Here is a 21,717-nt window from a genome sequence, read left to right as displayed (position 1 = left end):
ACACAATCCCAATCTACTTGTACCATTGACAACACAAAACACATATTAAACAATCTCACCAACCATTCAAGTACAGTCACACCCCCTTCCTTCAACATCTCAGCTCTCACACCATCCATACCAGATGCTTTTCGTACTCATGTTTCATCTAGTGCTCTCCTCACCTCCTCCCTTGTAATCTCTCTCTCTTTCTCATCTCCCATCACCAGCACCTCAACACCTGCAACAGCAATTATATCTGCCTCCCTATTATCTTCAACATTCAGTAAACTTTCAAAATATTCCGCCCACCTTCTCCTTGCCTCCTCTCCTTTTAACAACCTTCCATTTCCATCTTTCACTGTCTCTTCAATTCTTGAACCAGCCTTCATTACTCTCTTCACATCTTTCCAAAACTTCTTCTTATTCTCTTCATATGAATGACCCAATCCCTGACCCCACCTCAGGTTAGCTGCCCTCTTTGCCTCACTTACCTTGCACTTTACTTCCACATTTTTCTCTCAATTCTTTCATACTTCTCTACACTATTACTCTGCAGCCATTCTTCAAAAGCCCTCTTTTTCTCTTCCACTTTTATCTTCACTCCTTCATTCCACCATTCACTGCCCTTCTTCATGCTGTCTCCAACAACCTTCTTGCCAACACATCACTTGCAATCCCAACAAAATTTTCTTTTACTAACTTCCACTCCTTTAAATTACCAGTTTCTCTTACTTTCACTTCTTCATATGCCATTTTCAACCTTTCTTGATATTTACTTTTTACCCCATGTTTTATTAGCTCTTCAACCCTCACTAGCTCCCTTTTACATCCACCTACTCTATTCCCCCACTCTTTTGCTACAACTAATTTTCTTTCCACCAAAAAATGATCAGACATACCGTTAGCCATACCCCTAAACACGTGCATGTCTTTCAATCTTCCAAACATTCTTTTAGTTATCAACACATAATCCATTAATGCCCTTTCTACCTCTCTTCCATTTGCTACTCTTACCCATGTATACTTGTTTTTATCTTTCTTTTTGAAAAAACTAGAACTTATCACCATCTCTTACTCAACACACATATCTACCAGTCTTTCACCACTCTTATTTTCACCTGGTATGCCATACTTCCCAATGACACCCTCTACCTCTCAAGTGTCCACTCTAGCATTCAAGTCACCCTTGACAACTACATAATTCCTTCTACCCAGTCTTTCTACACACCTAGTTAATTCATTCCAGAACTCATTCCGCTCTTCTTCACTTTTCTCACAACCTGGCCCATACACACTGACAAAAGCCCAACATTCCTTACTCAACCTAACCCTTACCCACATTAACCTAGATGATATCTCCTTCCATTCCACTACTTTACCTGTCATCCATTCACTCAGCAATGAAGCCACACCTTCTCTTGCTCTTCCCCTTTCAATCCCAGACACTCTACCAGACATTTCACCAAACATCACTTCACCTTTCCCTCTTATCTTTGTCTCACACAAAGCCAATATATTCATCCTTCTATTCCTAAACATACTTCCAATCTCACATCTTTTACTCTCTATCGTACTACATCCACGCACATTCAAACACCCCAAAACTAGAGTGCGGGGAGCAGTCACTCTCCCCCCCAGCTCCACTTCTTTGATGTCTCACAGGATTATGATACAGGAGAGGGGGTTCCCAGCCCCCTCGTCCCGTCCCTTTTAGTCACCTCTTACGACACGCAGGGATACGTTGGCGCTATTCTAATTCTTTTTATATTTTATATCCCCGCGGCCACAGGGGGCATATATATATATATATATATATATATATATATATATATATATATATATATATATATATATATATATTGAAAAAAAATTGTACTGGTAGTACTGTATTAGGGTGATTTTTCCGAGATTTGTTGAAATGCTATGCATCAATTTAACAATACTTGACTTGCATGTAATTAGAAAAATATCATGAAGTTCCTTTCCAGAATTATTTTTTTAATTATTATAATATAAGCATTTATATTAGCTCCTTAAAAGTCTTTTCTGTTTACTGTCACAAAATTATAATTATATTTTAAGCATTATTTTTTTTCCAGGAAAATGAGAAGCATGAACCAGAAACACTTGCAGTTATGAAATGGTGTAAGGAGTACCCATTTGTTCTATCTGCAAATCTTCATGGAGGTTCATTGGTAGCCAATTATCCTTATGATGATAATCCCCAAAGTCAAAGCGGACTGCATAGCCCTTGTCCTGATGATGAAGTCTTTAAGAAATTAGCTAAATCTTACTCCTTTGTAAGTATTGGACATTTTATTTTATGTTGTGTAGAAAAATTCTTATAATTATTTGCAGCCCAAGATTGAATGTGGTCAGGACATTCGTATGATTGCCCTTGATTTTAATGCTGCCTTGGCCATGTTAATCATTGTGAACCGGCTTTTGAGCGCAAGACAAATGAGCGCCGACAATTAAGTGCAAGACAATTGGGCGCAGTAACATTATAAATACAGTCCAGTCACTTGATAGCAGAATCTCTCTCTCTCTCTCCTCTCTCTCTCTCTCTCTCTCTCTCTCTCTCTCTCTCTCTCTCTCTCTCTCTCTCTCTCTCTCTCTCTCTCTCGTCTTAAGATTTGTCTTGTTATTGCAATCGTTTGGTTGCGTTGTTAAAGTTATTCCATTTGGGAAAAGTAAATACCACTATTATCATTAAAGTCATCTTGTTTAGGAAATAAAAAAGAACTTTTTTAAAGGAAAAGCACTTTTGATTTATGCTGTTTAGCAGAACTCATGCTATAGAGAAATTAACATCTTCTAAATGAAAAGGAAATATATGAATGATATTCGAAGTTAGTAGGATAGCTTATCAATGATGCAGTTTTGTGAGATGCTCAACCAAGGCAAGTCATTTAATACACCCAATTCAGTTTGGACCCAGTTTTTCCAAAGTATCATTCCCTTCAGTGGGTGGTATAGCAACAACTGAAATGAAAACATTTGCAATTGTCACCTCCAAGTGACTTAAGGGAAAGAGATATAGTTCAAGAACTTGTTTACACGTATGCTAGTAAACATTTCCTTGCATATGACTCCAATAGTAATGACCCGTATTATTATTTCATATTTGAGATTGATATCTTTTAATATTAGGTTATAGAAGTAGTACTATGAATAGTTGCGAGATATTTTGTGGTCTTTACAAGAATAAATGAAAAATACTAGCTTTTGCATTTACGTTTTATATGGATCTGTTTAGATAGGATTTTCATTCACATGTTATAACAAATTAAGATAAAAAAGGTCCCATTTTGCGTTTACCCTTTTTTAGAATAAAGCAGAACCTATCTCAGTTTTTTTTTTCTTTTGAGAGAGAGAGAGAGAGAGAGAGAGAGAGAGAGTGAGAGAGAGAGAGTGAGTGAGTGAGTGAGTGAGTGAGTGAGTGAGTGAGTGAGTGAGTGAGTGAGTGAGTGAGTGAGTGTGTGTGTGTGTGTGTGTGTGTGTGTGTGTGTAAAGCTTCTTAGATTATTTCATGAAATTGAAGTTTCACATTCTTCTATGAAATTATTCTGAGTTAATGGAAAACCATTCATTTGTTCCGTAACTGAAATACAAACCACGCTATTTAATAGGGGTATTACTTTCGGCGTAGCTGAAATGACGAGCCATTAAAATTTAACGAGGGTTTACTACCCACACCGCTAGTTAGGGGGGTTAGGGGAGGGTGGCTTGCTACCCCCCCTCACACACCTGTGCTTGAACTCAATTTGCTCTCGGCTCGGATGGTAGTCGGACATGTCCGCTGTCATCCTCGCCGCTCTTGGCAGCCATTAATGCTTTTTTTGCTTTCTCTTTTTGACAGTTTTGAGAGTGAAGTTGGCCTCTGCTATTATGCGCACCTGCCCTGGATTCCCGATTGCCCCTGTGGAATGTTCATGTCGGCAGTCGAGACAGACCCTCACGCCCTTTGCCCTGCCTGTAGAGGTCAATGGTGTGATAGTGATAATAAGTGTAGTGAGTGCAAGGAGTGGTCTACCTCCCAGTGGGAGAGGTTTTCACGGCGACGGAAGGAGAGGTCCAAACGGGATATTTCTCCTTCGAAGGTTTCTTTGAAAGAAGAAAAACCCAAGGCCTCTTCTTCTGTTGCTCAAACCTCCTCCGAAGCTCCCACTCGGTCGGTCTCTTTCGAGAGACTGTCGAGTGGTAGTGTAGACCGTGGTTCTGTTTCCCGAACTCGGGGTTCGAGAGATGGGGTAGCCTCCCCTAGCGAGGCAGCTCCACCTCTCCCCCCCGGGGGAGGATTTGTCTCTAACCCATCTTTTTCAGCTTTGGTCTTCCTTGGGGCTCGAGGGTTTGCCCTCCAAGGAAGCATTACTTGACTACATCCGATTGGGTGCCGCTGTCAAGCAATCGCCGCCTCCGACAGAGGTTGATCCTCTGTCGATTGTCGATGTTGTGGTGTCAGAGGTATCCAATGCGGTATCTCCTACTACCTCTACCTCTTCTCACCGCACAGTAGCTGAAGGCTTAGTTTCTCCCATTCCTGTTCGACCAACAAGGGAGAAACTTAAGTCCAACAGTCTCCTGCTGATGTTTCTGCCCCTCGGGGAAGTTCACTTACAGAGACTCCTCTTTGGAGGACTGCGGAAGGTCTGCTTGCTGATCCCATGGCCCCTAGAGGGCGTATTCACCGCAAGGCTCGCCTTCCTCTTCGCCAGAGAGGCCTTCCTTCACCTACGGTGAGGAGGCGCCTCTTTGGTTCTACATCTTCGTTGCAGTCCCCCGCAGAGGAGCCTCGCCAGCGATCACCGACTGTTCCTGATTTGGTCCTGGACCTCTCAGCGGATTGTTTCCGATCCCCTTCGGTGGAAGGTCGTCCTTTCAAAGGACACGTCGACCTTCCACCCGTCAGACCTGCCGACCTGCCATCACCATTCCTGAGTGCTGATGCGCGCTACGCGCCGACGAAACCTGACCTTCACGCTCGTCAGGCATCATCTAACACTAATACAGGGCATCAAGGGCGTACACGCCAACGCGCGCATACTTCCCTCACGCGCTATGCCAGCAAAGCAGAGCATACATGCCCGTATTCTCCTGCGCGCCAGGCTTTGCCTGAGCAAGCGCGCCCACGCCCAGCCACGCGCCATCCCTCACCTGCTCGCCACTGCGCGCCATCAACCTCCTGCGCAACAGCGCTCTCCAGCGCGCCAGTGCTCTCCTGAGTGCCAGGGCTCTCTTGCGCGCCAGCGCTCTCCTGCGAGCTAGTGCTCTCCTGTGCGCCAGCGCTCTCCTGCACGTCAGTGATCACCTGCGCGCCAGCGCTCTCCCGCGCCAGCGCCCTCGGACAGCAGTCGTCTCTCCTGCGCGCCCACGATCTCCCGATGTCGCCACTGTGGGAAAGTCTATTTTGACTTTTCCCATGCGCCAGCGCTTGCCAACGCGCCAGCGCTCTCCTACTCGCCAGCTTTCTCCAGCGCGCCATCACGTAGACACGCGCAGTCCCCTGCACGCGTCCACGAGGATACGCGAGCGCGCCGCCGCCCATCCTCTCCTGTAGTTGCGCGCCACCATCCTGATGTGCACCCACAAGAGGCGCGCTCACGAGCGACACAGGCTTCATCTGCGCGCCCACGCGCCAGGGGTATCTCTCCTGCGCGCGCGCCCTACGGCTTCTTCAGGGGCTCGCGAGCTCTCGCCCGCGAGTTCTCCGCTCTAATCCTGCGCGCCCATGCACGCAAACATGCTCCCGCGCGCGCCATCAGTCTCCCGCGCGCTCACCTGTGCGCCCACAGTCTCACTCGCTCGCCAGCAGTCTCCCACGTGCGACCCCTGTTATTCTCCATTGCGCGAGCACCATTACGCGCCCCCACGCGAGCGTCAATACCCTCCCGCGCCCGAGGCTGCTGGACAACACACGGCAAGGTCACCATCGCTGCATTCTCCTCCCCGCAAACGCATAACAGCGCGTATTGCGGCGGAGGGGAAACATCCAGAGGGGTCCCGGATCCCTATTCCTTTTCAGGTGAACCCACCTTTGAGAACTCCTCCCAGGGATCCCTCGATCCCTGTCCCTTCGGAGGGGTTGTCCGACAGCGCATCTGTCAGCCGACAACCTTTTTTCGGTGCACTAATCAGAGCTGTTACACAGGCGTTCAAGCCTGTTTTCTCCGAATTAGGGCACAGATTCTTAGCTTTCTCTACCCCTCTGAAGAGAAAAAGAGGAGTTCCAGACGCGGTAGCTTCTCCAAGGGCTAAGTTGACTCCCCGTAAACCTTTGAGGCAGACTCCTTCACTCCCCCAGACTTTCTCTCCTTCCCTGTCGGACGAGTATTTCCCATCCTCGGGAATCACGTGAGGTGAGACTTTACCCCATCGCACCAATGAGGGAAACCTCGCCTCGCGCTGAGAAGTCTTCCCAAGTGCGGGCTGGAAAGAGCTTGCCATCTTCCATGTTGGAGTCCTACATCCTTCCCAGGAAGGAGTCGAAGGACTCGAAGACTTTACCAAAGTCCTCTACAAGACCAAGGACGGAGCCAACTAGTCACCCGGAGAACGTCCGCGACTCTCCCCAAGAAGAGCCTTTGGGGACAGGAGACTTGGCTGCAAGTCCAACATCAGGAGGGGAACAGCAAGAGTCAGAGCATGCATTTTGGCAAGTTCTGACTCTAATGAGGGGTCTCAATGGGTTTGCCGACCCAGAGATCCCTTCTGGTGAGGGCAAGTACACGGTCTTGGACCGTGTATTTGCTACTCAGAAACCATCTAAGGCCAGTGCAGCTCTGCCCTGGTCTCAGGGGGTTAAGAGTACCAGGGACAAGATTGCTGTTCAGCTCTACGAGTTATCCACCTCCAACCGTTCCAGTGCCGGCAACAAGCTCCTCCCACCTCCTCGTGTACAGCAGAGGAGGTACTTTGAGATCTTGGAGGAGCCTTGTTTAGCTCTTCCTCTCCACCATTTTTTTGGAAGAGCTTACCTGGGGAGTCCCTCTTGAGAGACACTCCAACCGGCAGGTCTTGTTCTCGGCAACCGAGATCCTTAACCAGGAGAAGGTGGCGAAGTGTGCTATGCAAGTGACTTCGTGGCTGGACATCTGGTCAGGGACCTTAGGTAACCTGATATGCTCTGAGGATTTTTCCAAAGAACGTACCAGGAAAGCTATGGAGACGTTCCTCCTCTTAGGCACTCGCACGATCGAGTTTCTGACCCACCAAGTCTCGAACTTGTGGGCAAACACCATCCTGAGACATCGAGATGCGGTGGCTTAGAGATTCCATCAGAAGGTCCCTAGCATCGAGATCAATAGGCTCAGGCATTCTTCTTTAGAAGGAATGATCCTGTTTGAGCCTAAGGATGTGGAACAGGCTGCTGAGAGGTGGAGGAAGTCGCACCAAGACTCCCTCCTTCATAGGGCTTTGACATCTAAGCCCTATAAGCCTCCAGCTCCCCAGCAGTCCCGTCCGACTAAGACCGCAAGACCATCGACAGCAGCGAAGACAGTGGTGTCTAAACCCTTTCCTGTCAAGGATAGGAGAGGCAAAAAGTCTTCCAGGGGAGGTAAGAATCCTAGAGGGAGCAGCCGAGGCCACAAACGCTAGGATTGGCAGTCCCCCTGCCTGTCCACCAGTGGTGAGATGCCTACAAAGTTGCTCAGACAGGTGGCAGCAACTCGGGGCCGATTCCTGGACAGTTTCCGTAATCAGTCAGGGATATCGCGTCCCGTTCACAATATCTTTACCTCCTCTGACGACGAATCCAGTGTCATGAGCTCCCTTGCCGTGGGATCGGCAAGGGTGCAAGCCCTTCGGGCAGAAGTCCAGACCCTGTTGAAGAAGGGCACTCTCCAAGAGGTCCTCAACGGGTCTCCAGGCTTCTTCAGTCTACTCTTTCTTGTAAAGAAGGCGTCTGGAGGCTGGAGACCAGTTATCGACCTCTCAGCTTAAGATCATACTTGCATAATACACTACCCTCATTCTGGTTTAATCTTTCTGCAACAAAACTGCTCCTCTTCCTTTATTGGAAGCATATCATGCCAAATAAAGCTCCTTACAAAAGTCTTGATAAACTAAGATAGGATCACTAATTAATTTCTCCTTCAAAGCTTGAAAAGCTGCTTCTTGTTCTGTTTTCCATTCAAACTCTACATCCTTTTTTTTTTTTTTTTTTCTGTTAATTCTGTCAAGGGCTTGGCTATGGTAGCAAAATTCCTGATAAATGATCTTGAGTATCTTATCATCGCTAAAAATCTTTTTACTCATTTCAAGTTTTGTGGAGCAGGATATTCTATAAAAGCCTTTATTTTCCATTATTGCATGTGTAATCCATCAGCACTGATCCCATGTCCTATATATTCTAAAGAATTCCTCAAAAACTGACATTTCTTAATCCTTATCTTTAATCTTGCTACTCTGTCATTCTAAAACAATTTCTAATGTTCTGAAATGGCTCTATATCTTTGCTAAATATAATGATATCATCTAAATAAACTGACACATTCTTGATGTCTTCTAAGAACTATAACATTAATCTGACAAAAGTCAATGGAGCTGATGTTAGTCCAAATGGCGTCACTTTAGCTGATGTTAGTCCAAATAGCATCACTTTAAATTCTAAGTGTTCTTTATGAGTGCTGATCGCAATCAATGGCTTAGATTACTCATCTAATGGCACTTGCCAATATCCACCTAGTAAATCTAAGGATGAGAAGATTTTTGCTCCTCCTGATTGAGCCAAATCATCATTTATTACTAACATTCTATCGGGAACTGTGTTTGCATTCAACTTGCGATAATCAATAACTAATCTGTAACTTCCATCTCTTTTTGGAATTATCAACATGGGAGAATTATAAGGAGACTTAGATGGTATGACCACTCCTTGCTTCATGTGTTCTATAATTTTGTTTACTATGGGAAGTTGGCTGATGGGTAGTTTATAATTAGGTATGAAAAAAGCTTTGGAGCCATCATCTAGGATTATATTGTCTTAACACTTATCTCCTACCTAACTTATCACCTGTAATAGCTATTCCCTTTCTATATTTATTTACTATTCCTATTAATCTATTTCTGTACTCTGGAAAATCTGTGTTATCTATCTCCCTATCTATTTCTTTATCTATGCTTCCTTTGGTAAAGAATGCCTCCTCCTTTAACAGGATAATTTTATGTGTAACTTTTATTCTTGTACAGGATTCAGTACCTGCTAACAGATGAAGTCTTTTATCAGAGTAATTCATGGCATAAGTGGTACAGGTAGCTCCTCCCTTCATCTGAACTAACAAATTGGTCCATTCTGACATTCTGGCAATCTTTCTGGTGTTAATATCGCATCATTGAATGTGTCTGTGCGGGTCATTTAATATACTATTGTAATAGTATTGGGCAGTAGTACTGCTCTAGCTAAACTAAAGCTTATTTTGTTATCATCTGCTGTACTGATCAGAATTATATCCCCAGTTTGCATTTGGGTATAGAACATGAAGCTACCTCTCCATCTTCATTTAGTTCTGCCTCAATTTAATGTCTTAACTCATGTGAGTTCAATTTGCCTAACAGCAATACTTCTTGGAATTCCTCTCTATTTGTTCTACAAGATTCTCCATTGACATTTTCATGCATATCTATTCTATCATTACAAGGAGTAAATTCTTCTTCTTCTTCTATAGGTGCCCTAGTTAAATTCTCATCTTTCTCCTTGCCTTCTTGCTCTTTAATGATTTCTGTTTCTCTTTCTGGTTTAGAGTTTGTTTCAACCATCGAAGCGGTCTCTTGCAAATTGTCTAGATTTGTAGTAGACTTGTTGTCGACAAGTTGTAAACATACTTCCTGACTATTTCCCTTTATATTTAACCTTCTGTCCTTACAATAAAAAAATGACTCCATAATGTTGCATTGTCTCAAAGGAAATCAAAGCTTTAGCGGGAAATGCTACTTCATGGAAAACTAAAAATGGCACTGGGCTTTTTTCTAACTACTACAGTATATTCAGTGTTTAAATCTTTAGTTCCTTCATTGTTAATTTGATTGCTAATTATTCTTTTAACTAATGTGTTCTCACCCCTTATGGCGGAAACAGGAATTTCTAAATAATCAGTCAATGTATTGAGTCCGATAATGTTACAGTACTACCTGAATCTAACAAACCGAGACATTCTTTACCTTCTATCTTAACATTTATTGTTGATAGTACCTGCTGTCTGAAGGAGGAATATGTTGCTTGCAATGTGAATAAGCCTCCGCTTCCCACTATATCCTTCCTATCTACTGTTTCTCTGTATTGTGGACTTTCTTCCTGCTCTTCTAGTCATTTTCTGGTACCCTGTTTTACTTCTGTACTATTTGTAGGATTTGAGTTATCCTTTGCCTGTGCCTGAGGAGTATTTTGAGGAGTACTTTCTGTGGGTTTGTTATTTTTCTTATCTTGGTACCAGCATTCTTGATCTGTGTGACCTCCCCTTTGACAATACTTATAATATCTATCCTCTGGTCTTAGCTCCCTTACGATGATAATTTCCCCAAAATTAATGTCATTATAATTTCCCTTGTTTTGATTACCTTCTCTGTACGTAATTCGTCTTATAGAAGGGCTTGCTATTTTGATAATATCTAGAGTAATTCCTATTTTTGCTAAATTCCTTATTCCTATCTTCCCTGTAGTTATTAAATTTCCTCTTATTTGTAACCCCTGAAAAGGTGACCTCTTCAATTTGGGTCTCCTTTTTCTGAATTTTCTCTTGAATTTTACTCAAGGTTCTCATGATTTTCTGTGTGGGATCTAACACTATTTCCTTAAATGCCTTCATTTCTTTTTCACCAAAGGCTTCATACAAGGTACCATAAGCCATGTAAGTTAAAAGTTCATCTAAATCTACCAGTTTGTTATGGTCATCTGAAAATTGAGATTTGTTTTCTACAGTGATCTTAGGTAATGACATGATATCTTCCCTAACTACTCCTAAACGATTCTGAACCTCGGTATGCAAACAAGGCATGTAGTCACCTTTGAATTTAGTTGACATAAATCTTTTTAATTTCAACAATCGATCTGTCTCCCTGGCTGAATGCCATAATAATTTACATTACTCCTTAAACACTCTAAAGGTTGCAACGTTTTCAAACACCTTACCATTCAATGCAGTGTGGGCATCTCCTACATCCAAATTCACTAATAACATGGCCTGCTTGATTTTTGCTACTTCATCAGTTATTCTAAAACTAGCAATCTTACTTCCTGTATCAGCTAACCACTTATCCATATTATATTTCTTTAACCTTTGTGTATCTGGGTTATCCCTACCCACATTGCTGCAGAAGCATGTGTTTTGTGTGATTATTCCTACAGAATTCATGTCGGTGATATTTGTTCATAGATAACTAAAATTTGTTACTCAATCTGAGATCTCGAGGGAAAGTTGGATGTCGTTGTCTTATACTAGCAATTAATTACACTCATGAAATAGAGAGTGAACGAATCATGTACTCACACAACTCTTTATTATATTTTTGCACTTTACCTCGAAAATTTCAGAATTTTCTAGAGGTTTTATTCTACAAATGTCATCAACTGGTATCTGAAATAAGGCCAGTATTGATACAAGCACTGTTAAATATCACTCAGCAATTTATCTATTACGACTGCTACTAGAATGTAAAGCTTCTTAGATTATTTAATGAAATTGATACTTCACATTTATTTATAAAATTAATCAGTTACTGGAAAACCATTCAAATTAAAATAAATTTTTTTCAGACCTTGTTTACTCTTTCAAACCTTTACAGTATATATCTCCTAGGAATTAGTTAAAGTGCAGGTATGGATAAACAATGCCGTTTCTTGTGTTTTTATCGGCTGGTCTTTTCAAATAAAACATGAACACTGAATAACATACCGACCATTAGAGAGAGAGAGAGAGAGAGAGAGAGAGAGAGAGAGAGAGAGAGAGAGAGAGAGAGAGAGAGAGAGTGTGTGTGTGTGTGTGTGTGTGTGTGTGGGTGTGTGTGTGGGTGTGTGTGTGAGTGTGTGTGTGTGTGTGTAATTCAGATCAGAAATGGCAATTGGCCAAGGATGGATCCTTAAAGTACTATTCGGGTTGTAACAGCTGCCCACTCTGAAGCTTTTCTGATGATTACAACTCTCCGTTTTCTGTTTGTTAGCCAATCATCGATCCATTCCGGTGGCTCGCCTATGATTCATAGTGCTGTAAGTTTGACCATCAATTTTTTATGAGAAACTTTGTCAAAAGCCATTTGAAAGTCTAGTTATATGATGTCTATTGCCCTGCTTTTGTCATAAATGCTAAACACGTGGAAATATTCCAAAGGATTTGTCACAAATGATGTCTGTTGTCTATCAGAAGATTGATTTTTTTTTTTTTTGTATGCTCTACTATTGAATCTAGTATGATTGGTTAAAAAAAATTTTGCAATGCACTGAAGTTCGACACACAGGTCTGTAGTTGCCACGTTTTCTTTTGGTCCCCTCTAGTAGATTGGAGGAACATATCCTAGTTTTCATTTTTGCGGTGCCTTTCTTTCATTGGATTAATATCATCTGGACCTAGTGCCTTAGGCTTACTGAGTCCTTCTATTTTCTTTTTAACATCATCAATTGTATAGGTGATTCTATTTAATTGTTGAGGTTTCATATTTGATAGCTGGTTTGGGGAGGGTCATTGATTTTTCCCAAGTGAATACAGTTTTGAAATATGTATTCATCAGTTCAGCTTTCTCCAAATCATTTGTTATAAGATAACACTCCGAGTCTCTTAATGGGCTAATGTTTTTGATTGGTTTTTACAGTTTAAATATGCAAAAAACTCTTTTGGGTTTACTTTACGAGCTAAAGCTACTATTTTATATTCATTGATCTTGGCCTTTCTAACTAGTTTATCTACTTTTCGGCCTAATTTCTTGTGCTCTGGAATTTCATGAATTGAAGGTTGTGGACCTATTGATTTATGTTTCCTGTCTCTACTTCTTACAGCTTGGGTATTTCTCTGTTTAACCACTTAGGTTGTGGAGTTCCAATTGGTAGAATATTTCTATGCAGCATTCATTTAGCCCTTTTTTGTTTATTTAATTTAACAAAAGCGCCCCATTGTGTATCTACATTCCGTTTCGTCGTATTCTAAATTTATTTTGTATTCCCTCTGTTTTATCCAGTTACTATGTCTATTGTCTAACGTTTTTATAATTTTTCTTTCTTGTAGAGGAGGAATATTTACCTGAAAACTAACTATTTTGCAGTCACTATTGCCAATATTTTTGCCTACTGAAACACTGGATACTAAATTTTCTTCTTTTGTTAGCACAATATCTAGTATGTTGTTTCCCCTATTTGTTTTATCGCCCCACTGATGGAGGAATTCATTGTTCACAAATTCTAGTAGCCTATGTCCCTCTTTGTTTGATGTAGAATTCCGTGTCCCAGTTTATTGCTGCATTGAAGTACTATATCCCATTAGGAAAGCTAGCTTATTGTTAACTTCTTGTTCAAGTTGTCTATACAGCTCTACACCCTGTTCTTGTGTTTGATGTGGTGGTCTGTATATTTTAATTTTCTTTGGTAAATTTTTCCATTTTTCACCGACCTCCTCCTTAGCATCTTCCTTTTTGGGGAAGAAGTGTTTCTCGGTCTTTTCTAATTGTGTTCCTCTGGAATAACAGCAAATTCTTTGAAAAGATCTCGCAGCTCAGGTGCAAGACAGTTCTGTTGTAAGCAGATTAGCTTGATTGGCGGAATTGGGAATTGTTACCTCTTGAACCTTCGCTTTGCTGCAAGATGATTATGAAATTTCCCTTCCATCTCTGTTTCTTTTATCAGATACTACAATTCCTTCACTTTGTTCTCTTTTAGAGAAAAAAGTAAAGTTGTTTCAAAAACTAATGCAGGAGGTCAAAATTACTGCATAGCTAACCTCACATTCGTGGCTGTGGCTATTGGGGACGATGACCTCCATAGAAAAGCTTTACGGCTTACCCAATTCATCATAAGGTTAAAGTGACAGGTCTGAAGACTGTACCCTTGCATGCCAAAACCAAGATCAATTAAATATATTAGCTTGGTGGAGGCATCCAGTCTGACTTTTACCAGGAATCACTTTAGCCGTGAAGATTCTGGACATGTCTTAGTTCCCATGTTTCTAACATGGATTGAGGTGTGACTCTTAAAGGGGTTAACAAAGTTCAACTTTCAGGACAGTACTAGTAGATGCACATAAATTTCTAGAACTGTTGGCAGTTTTCAACCCACTACTTCAGGTGGAGAATTTACAGTAGTGGTAGGAAAAGGGATTGCCTTAATTATGGACAATACCACCACTTGTTCTTACATAAGTAAAAAAAAACAAGGAGACACCAGTTCAGAGTGTCGTTAAATTCTGTCTCAGGAAATACTGTATTAAACAGAGGTCAAGGGAATAACTCTTTATTGTTCAAGCTTCCACATGCTACAGCTGGCCACTTTGAGACTGTCTGCTGTCTCTGGAGATAAAAGCAGTTTTGAAGCCCTCTAGATTATCAAATTTAGCTTCACGGAAAGTCAACAATTAAGCTATATTTATCAAAATTACATATTTACTTATGATTGGTGCATGTCTGCAGAGGTGTCTGTGCTGAATACTTTTTGCATAATTTATGAAAGTTCCCCTTTTTATTATCAAGAACAGAAGATGCAATTCATACTAAGGTTTTCTATGCTCAATTCAGTATTGAAGCATATTGGTATGGATTTCTCAACTTGTGGTGTCATTAGGGAGGTTATTATAACTTTTATAGTAATGAAATCTTGTTTGGATAGAGCTTTTCATTGGGATTTGGATGTGGTTTTTAAATATTTAAGGGGACCCAAATTTAACAATAGTATTGGATTTAAATAGTCAATTAAGATCTTATTCTTGAGAGGTTGACGTGTCCCAAACACTGTTATATATCTTAACTAGACGTTTAGTTAAGGTGTTTTTTTTTTTTTTTTTTTTTTTTTTTTTTTTTTTTTTTTGCATAATTTTAGTATATTCTTCATAAATGCTATGATTAAGAGGGATTCAAAAAATGTGTATTTTGGTCCCATTATAGCTCTAAGTATATATTTCAGAAGAAAGGTTAATGCAAGGGGTGACATAACTTGTTTTGTGAATTAATGTTCTAGCCAATACTCAATCCAAATTGCTGCATCATTTTTATTTTTATTGCTGCATCATTTTTATGTTATTAAGAGTCTCATCATTGATACCCATGCCCATTTAAACTGATAATTTTTTCTCATCTAAAGGCTAGAGCACATGATATGGGAGGAGCCTCATTGTTGTTGATTCTACATGGTCTTGTAACTTGGAGTTGGCTTCAAATCATTTGAAAAGTGTATTATTTTCTAAAGGTAGTTGTTAAGGCTTAGGTCCAATAGTATTCATGGAAAATGTACAAAGATAATTTTTAGGAAAGTTTTTTAGGTTTACAAGTTATTTCTTTTTTTTTTGTGAGGCTAATTTGTAATTTATGTTTAATTTTATCATTTAATTATATCTTTCTCTAATATTAGATGTAGGATTGGTTAGATTTTGAAAGCTGATGGGAAAGAAACTCTTTGTCTGTAGGGCTTAGGTTGTTCTCATTTTTTTCTGTGGTACTCTTGACCTGACCATTATTCTTCCATGAGTTAAATGGTTTGCAGTGGAAAAAGTAATATATGTATGTACTGTATTTGTTCCTACACAAATAGAATCCCTCATTCTTTACATAGAAGATAACAGCGCAAGTTGGAACACTTATAAAACTTTCAATGTAAATAACTTGGGTTAGTATAGTTCGTAAAGATTCAAAGTACCCCAAAATTTGTCATTTTTGTTACATATATGTGACCAGTACATGAGTTGAGTGTTGATTGAAATGTGAAAAGTTGAGGTAATTTTTTTAATGCAGTGGTAAAATTTTAACAATTTATACAAAAGCATAAAATTTTTTCAAAGTTTACCTCTACCCCGCCATTCTTTTTGACTCCTAGGAAACAAATAGAAATAAACATAATTTTTAGGACAGGATTATTGTCCTCTCATAATTTGCTTCACAACTCCCACTGTAAGTGGTAAGGTTGGGTTGTTACAACCCTTGTTCAACTTCAGTTAGCATGAGATTTGTTGTTACTATAACAAATGTCGTTCTAACTGAAGTTGAACGAGTGGGAGTTAGTGGGTATGCTGAGCTCAAGCCAGCTGCCTCCAACTTGTAGGGTAGTTGTTCCTGGGAAATATGTGTACTCTTGCTTACTAAGATATAGCTAAATGAATTACAGGTAAGAAGTGAATTTTTTTTATAGAAAATATGTATTTTTTTTTTTTTTTTTGTAGATAAAGTGTATGTGCTTTGTATTTGGAGGTAAAATTCCTTTACATTTTTCTCTCAATATCAAGTTAAATCTAAATCTTTGAATACTTTACAGGCTCACCCTACAATGCATTTAGGAAAACCATGCAGTTCTCCCAATGTTGTGTTTAGGGATGGAATCACCAATGGAGCCGTGTGGTACAGCGTATCTGGTGGCATGCAGGACTGGAATTATTTAAATACTAACTGTTTTGAAATAACTATAGAAATTTCATGCAACAAGTATCCTTATAGTTCTGAACTTCCACATTACTGGAATGAAAATAAGGACTCTCTGCTGTCATACATGGAACAGGTATGATTCTTGAAGTAGATGTTCATATCACTTTGGGTAAGATTTTTTTGTTGAAAACAAGATTGATGATATCCTAGAAGAGAAGAAAAAATAAAATGCTTTGAAGAAATAAAGCTTTTAAATATTATGAAACATTTCTAAACGTAATTGATGGCTTGTTTTTCAGGTACATATTGGTGTTAAAGGATTTATTGTTGATGAAAACAACAATCCCATTGGTAACGCTACTGTAAGTGTGCAAGGCATAAATCATGACATAATATCTGCATCAGATGGCGATTATTGGAGGCTTTTGGTTCCAGGCACTCATGTCTTGACTGTATATGCAGATGGGTAGGTAACTTTGTTTTCTGTTGAAGATGAGTTAGTGGAAATTATATGATGAAAGTTATAGCCACATGTCTTAGTTTGTGTGCATCCTTTAGTTATGTTGTATCAGATTTTTTATCCATTTTTGGTGTAACAATATACTATCTACTTTTAGTAATTATGACGTCAAGCAATTGACTAACTTTTGTGAGAAGTAATTTGATAGGGAAAATTCTGTGTGATCAGGAAAGGAGGAGTACAGTAAAAAGTTGCTCTTATTTTACCACTAGCCAAATTATATAAACTCCAGCTAATGAAATTGCATTTATCAGTAAAGTTCAGTTTAATCATATTTGCAAGTTGCTACTAAAATCTTAATATTGGTTTGTCCTTTTATGGATAATAACTTATGAATGTTTTATCATTCAATAATCTTACCATACTCAGGCTCATATGCTTCAGACTTTAATCGTATAAAGCCCTTTGAAATGAGTACAACCAAAGATTTTGAATAAAAGCAAATTATGAGAAAATTTTTTCATCTTACAAAATCCTTTGAAAATATTTTGATTGGGTTATTAGATAGTAGAATGATTAACGTATGAAAAAAAATTTTGGTGTTGTTTTTAAGGAAATAGTTAGTGTTGAAAAATTTTGCTATTTCCTGCTTCATTCCTGACTTTCATTGAAAATATCTTCCATTTTGTTGCAACTATTGAAAATCCTTAATCCTAATGTTCTAATTTCAATTACAGTAGGGTCCCGAATTACACGTGTTCTAATTACGCGATTCCTCAATTACGCGATCGATAGTTTAAAAAAATTAAATTTCCTGTATCTACGAGGCTGTTCAAAGTTCGCGAGTCAAGCACTACAAAATGTATCAAATCTATTGTCTTTTTAAGTATATTGGTAGCCCTAAATACGGTGATTTATAATAAATGTTACAAAACAATATCAACATTACATTTCATTAACATAATTTCATAATGAATAGCCTATTTAAGGATAAAATTCCACATCAACAATGAAATCAACTGTTAACTGTGCGAGTCCAGCTGACAAAATGTAAACAGAAATGTGGTTACGTTCTCGGCAATCTTTATCTTTCTCCAACCTTATGATAATTGTAATGGTAGTGTTAATGATGGTATATTAAAGCATTATTTTTGTTTAGTACAGTATATTTAAAAGCCTTATTTTCCCCTCTGGGCGTTCAAGGTTTTCACGAGTAGACTGGGTTCGTTTATCGGCAGTGAATAGCCTAAACTTCGGTAATGAGTCGTCAATATTTTGTCATATTTTAAACAGTATACATTTGATTTGCAAACATTGGTTTTGTAGAGTAGACGGTAAAATAAAATCTAGAGAGAGAGAGAGAGAGAGAGAGAGAGAGAGAGAGAGAGAGAGAGAGAGAGAGAGAGAGAGAGAGAGAGAGAGAGAGGATGAATAGCCTAAACTTCGGTAACGAGTCGTCAATATTTTGTCATATTTTAAACAGTATACATTTGATTTGCAAACATTGGTTTTGTAGAGTAGACGGTAAAATAAAATCGAGAGAGAGAGAGAGAGAGAGAGAGAGAGAGAGAGAGAGAGAGAGAGAGAGAGAGAGAGAGAGAGAGGGAGAGAGAGAGAGAGAGAGAGAGAGAGAGAGAGAGAGAGAGAGGGGGGGGATTTATCCTCTCTCTCTCTCTCTCTCTCTCTCTCTCTCTCGATTTTATTTTACCGTCTACTCTACAAAACCAATGTTTGCAAATCAAATGTATACTGTTTAAAATATGACAAAATATTGACGACTCGTTACCGAAGTTTAGGCTATTCACTGCCGATAAACGATAACAAACCCTTTAATGCAAACTAACTGTATCCTTTGATATTCCTCTATATTTATCACGAATTCCTTCTATACCTCCTCAGACACTCTTATTTCAAATATCTAAATTATTCTTATCACAACTAACACCATCTAGTCATTTTCATTCCATTATATCTATTATTCCTCTGGATCTTATTCCCTTTCCTTATTCTGTTTATTCGATGGGATTCGTTTTTCCCTTTACCGTCTTTCAGAATCTATTTTTAGCCACTGGCAACCAAATCCCCCCTTCCCCCGTCTCCTACCGTCTCCCCTGCGAGTCCACCCAGCCTATCTCATCACTCCCCCCCCCCCTTCATCCTCCCCTGTTCTAGGTCTGTAACCTTCTGCGTCATAATCTCTCTCTCTCTCTCTCTCTCTCTCTCTCTCTCTCTCTCTCTCTCTCTCTCTCTCTCTCTCTCTCTCTCTCTCTCTCGTTATACAATACGTACAAATAGATGAAGAAACCAAAATCGGTTTTCTTGAAGTGTCAATTAAATACAAAACGAAAAAATTATACCGTGTATACATCCATTTCAATCATAGCTTAAAATACGGTAACCGATTTCGTCCGCAAACCACTATTTTTTAGGAAACACCATTCTATTCCAGAAAATTTTTACTCTTTAAATGTCAATTGCGCTATAATAAAACATGTACTTATGTTGTTAAATTTCGGGTGTGTTTAAAAAATCGAGTATTGCTAACTTATTTTTGTTTTACTTTTGGCTGTGATCACATCAGCTGATGTCTAGCTTCCGTGCGAATACAATAACAAAGAATTGTTTACACCATTTCTTAACTTATTCAAACCATCTATACAGTTAATATTACATAAACATGTTATAACCTTTCATATTTATTGTTTAGTACTTTAAAACCATCTCTCTCTCTCTCTCTCTCTCTCTCTCTCTCTCTCTCTCTCTCTCTCTCTCTCTCTCTCATCGAACGTTATAGCGGTAACCTAATTGTTCGGTGGCTTTAAAAATAGGCCTAGTACTTTCTTCTTTTACTTTTTTTGCATATGGATCCATAATTGAGGTGGGTACAAGTTGACTTATAACTGAAGTTAGGAAAAGTATTTTGGATATGGAAAGGACAATTATCTTTCGTAACAGTTTAGAATTATCGTAAGTTATCACTCTGTCATTAGCGGCAGTTTGCTATTGTGGATTAAACGCATAAGGAAAAAAAAATTTCCAGCTTTGCTACGAATTTGGGAATTTATATGGATACGGTAAGTAAAATATTTGTAATAACATAATGTTTACTAAATGTTTGTAATATCATTAGTTATGACTTAGATCATGTGTGTTTAATGCATTCGTTTGTTTATTATGATCGAAGATGGAGCGTAAACAAATGGAAGGTTTCCGTTTCAGGCGGCATCATAAAGAAAAACATTTCATAAATGGCATTCATTTCATTTATTTGAAAGTTCTAATAAAAAATAATTAGAACATTGGTAATAACAAATTCAACATATAATCTATACTTGGTAAAATTGCTGTCAATTCAAAAACACAGATGTATAAATGCGTCTGTTTCTTCGTTGTGATCAGAGATAAACGTAAACAAAACATTGGTTGTCGTTTTCTATTGTGCTTTTTAGCGTGTTTAGGAAACGCATGATATAAAATCGCCTTTATTTTGATAATTCTGGATTTTCAATCATACAACAAGCTAGTCTATAGAGTGATGGTTTTGCTATTCACCAGTTGTATTATACAATAGATATGACAAGTCTGTATTTTGGGTTGTGTTATAACGGGAAATATATGGTGTTTACACCTATCCTGGTTGTAATTTTAACCATTTTTCAAGTTATTAGAACTTTAAAGTATATTAAATGTTTTATTTACTTACAAAAACAATTTGATATTATAAAGAAATACAGTATAGTACAAAGAAAGTATTGGAAATGGGTAGTAAACACATTTGAATAGGCAAATTGCTGGTTGCCATGGCCGCAATGGAATTATTTCTGTTAGTTGTGTGTTTCGAAATTCGCGATTTTCCATTTACACGAGGTCATTAATCGACCAAATTCTCGCATAATTCGGGACCCTACTGTATTGCAGGGAGGCTTTGGTAGTGACCAGAGCAAACAGGCATTTTATGCTTTTATTGAATTATTATTCATGTTGCTATCTCATCCAATAGGGATGGAGTTATATAGATTGTTACTATAATTTTTTTTGGTTAATGTGCTGTGTGATCTCCAAGGACTTTTATGTAAAAGGTTACAACGGGGAGTCCAATAAGACATGAGTACCAAAGAAATATTGTCTGTCCTGCTTCAGGGCTAGTGTGTATTAGAGAAACCTTCAAATTCAGGCACTATTGAACTTGACATAGAACCTTCAGTTCTGAAAATGGACTCCCTTGCTTGCAGTCTGCCAGGATGGTATAAGAAACTTTTTGAGTTTCAGGTTTAACATACAGAGGTCTTTGGGTTACAACTATTCGCAGTTTGGAATGGGTTCCCATAAGGTACCTAACAAAATCTTCGTATCTCCATTTCGAGCTATGACGTATGGTTCGTTGATACGACAACCTACTCTGAAAGTATGTTTGTTCGTGGTGTACCAATTTTCATGGTCTTCGCGGGTGGGCGAATCCACGAATTTACTAATCCAATGAAAATTTTTATACGCTGTCAGATTTTGGTATTGAACTTGGAAACATTCGTTTTCTGTTGGTGACCTATATTTTCTAAACCATTGTGGATTACAGTACTAATTATCTTTATTTATTATTGTGAATATGTTTTATTTTGGTGTGCGCTATAATAATTTTTTTTTTTTTTTGGTTTAGTAATTTTCAGAGATTACTAGTTTATTTTTTCTATATTTTTTGTCTATATATTGAACTTTTTTCATAAATTTTCTGAATA

The 21,717-nt window shown here is 39.0% G+C and overlaps 1 protein-coding gene across 1 annotated transcript in view; it reads left to right on the top strand.

Annotated features, from left to right (window-relative positions):
• Window positions 1-21,717, top strand: part of LOC137643131 (carboxypeptidase D-like) — a 589,663-nt gene that overhangs the window by 118,453 nt on the left and 449,493 nt on the right. Inside the window, exons 6-8 of the mRNA XM_068375981.1 lie at window positions 2,082-2,282; window positions 16,418-16,657; window positions 16,824-16,990. Of these exons, the coding sequence (XP_068232082.1) occupies window positions 2,082-2,282; window positions 16,418-16,657; window positions 16,824-16,990 (608 nt within the window). The remainder of the gene's footprint in view (window positions 1-2,081; window positions 2,283-16,417; window positions 16,658-16,823; window positions 16,991-21,717) is intronic.

This window comes from Palaemon carinicauda, chromosome 6 (assembly GCF_036898095.1).
Source record: "Palaemon carinicauda isolate YSFRI2023 chromosome 6, ASM3689809v2, whole genome shotgun sequence".
Classification (NCBI taxonomy): Eukaryota; Metazoa; Arthropoda; class Malacostraca; order Decapoda; family Palaemonidae; genus Palaemon; species Palaemon carinicauda.
The sequence above is the reverse complement of the archived record's forward strand: the minus strand, read 5'-3'. Positions and strand labels throughout refer to the sequence as shown.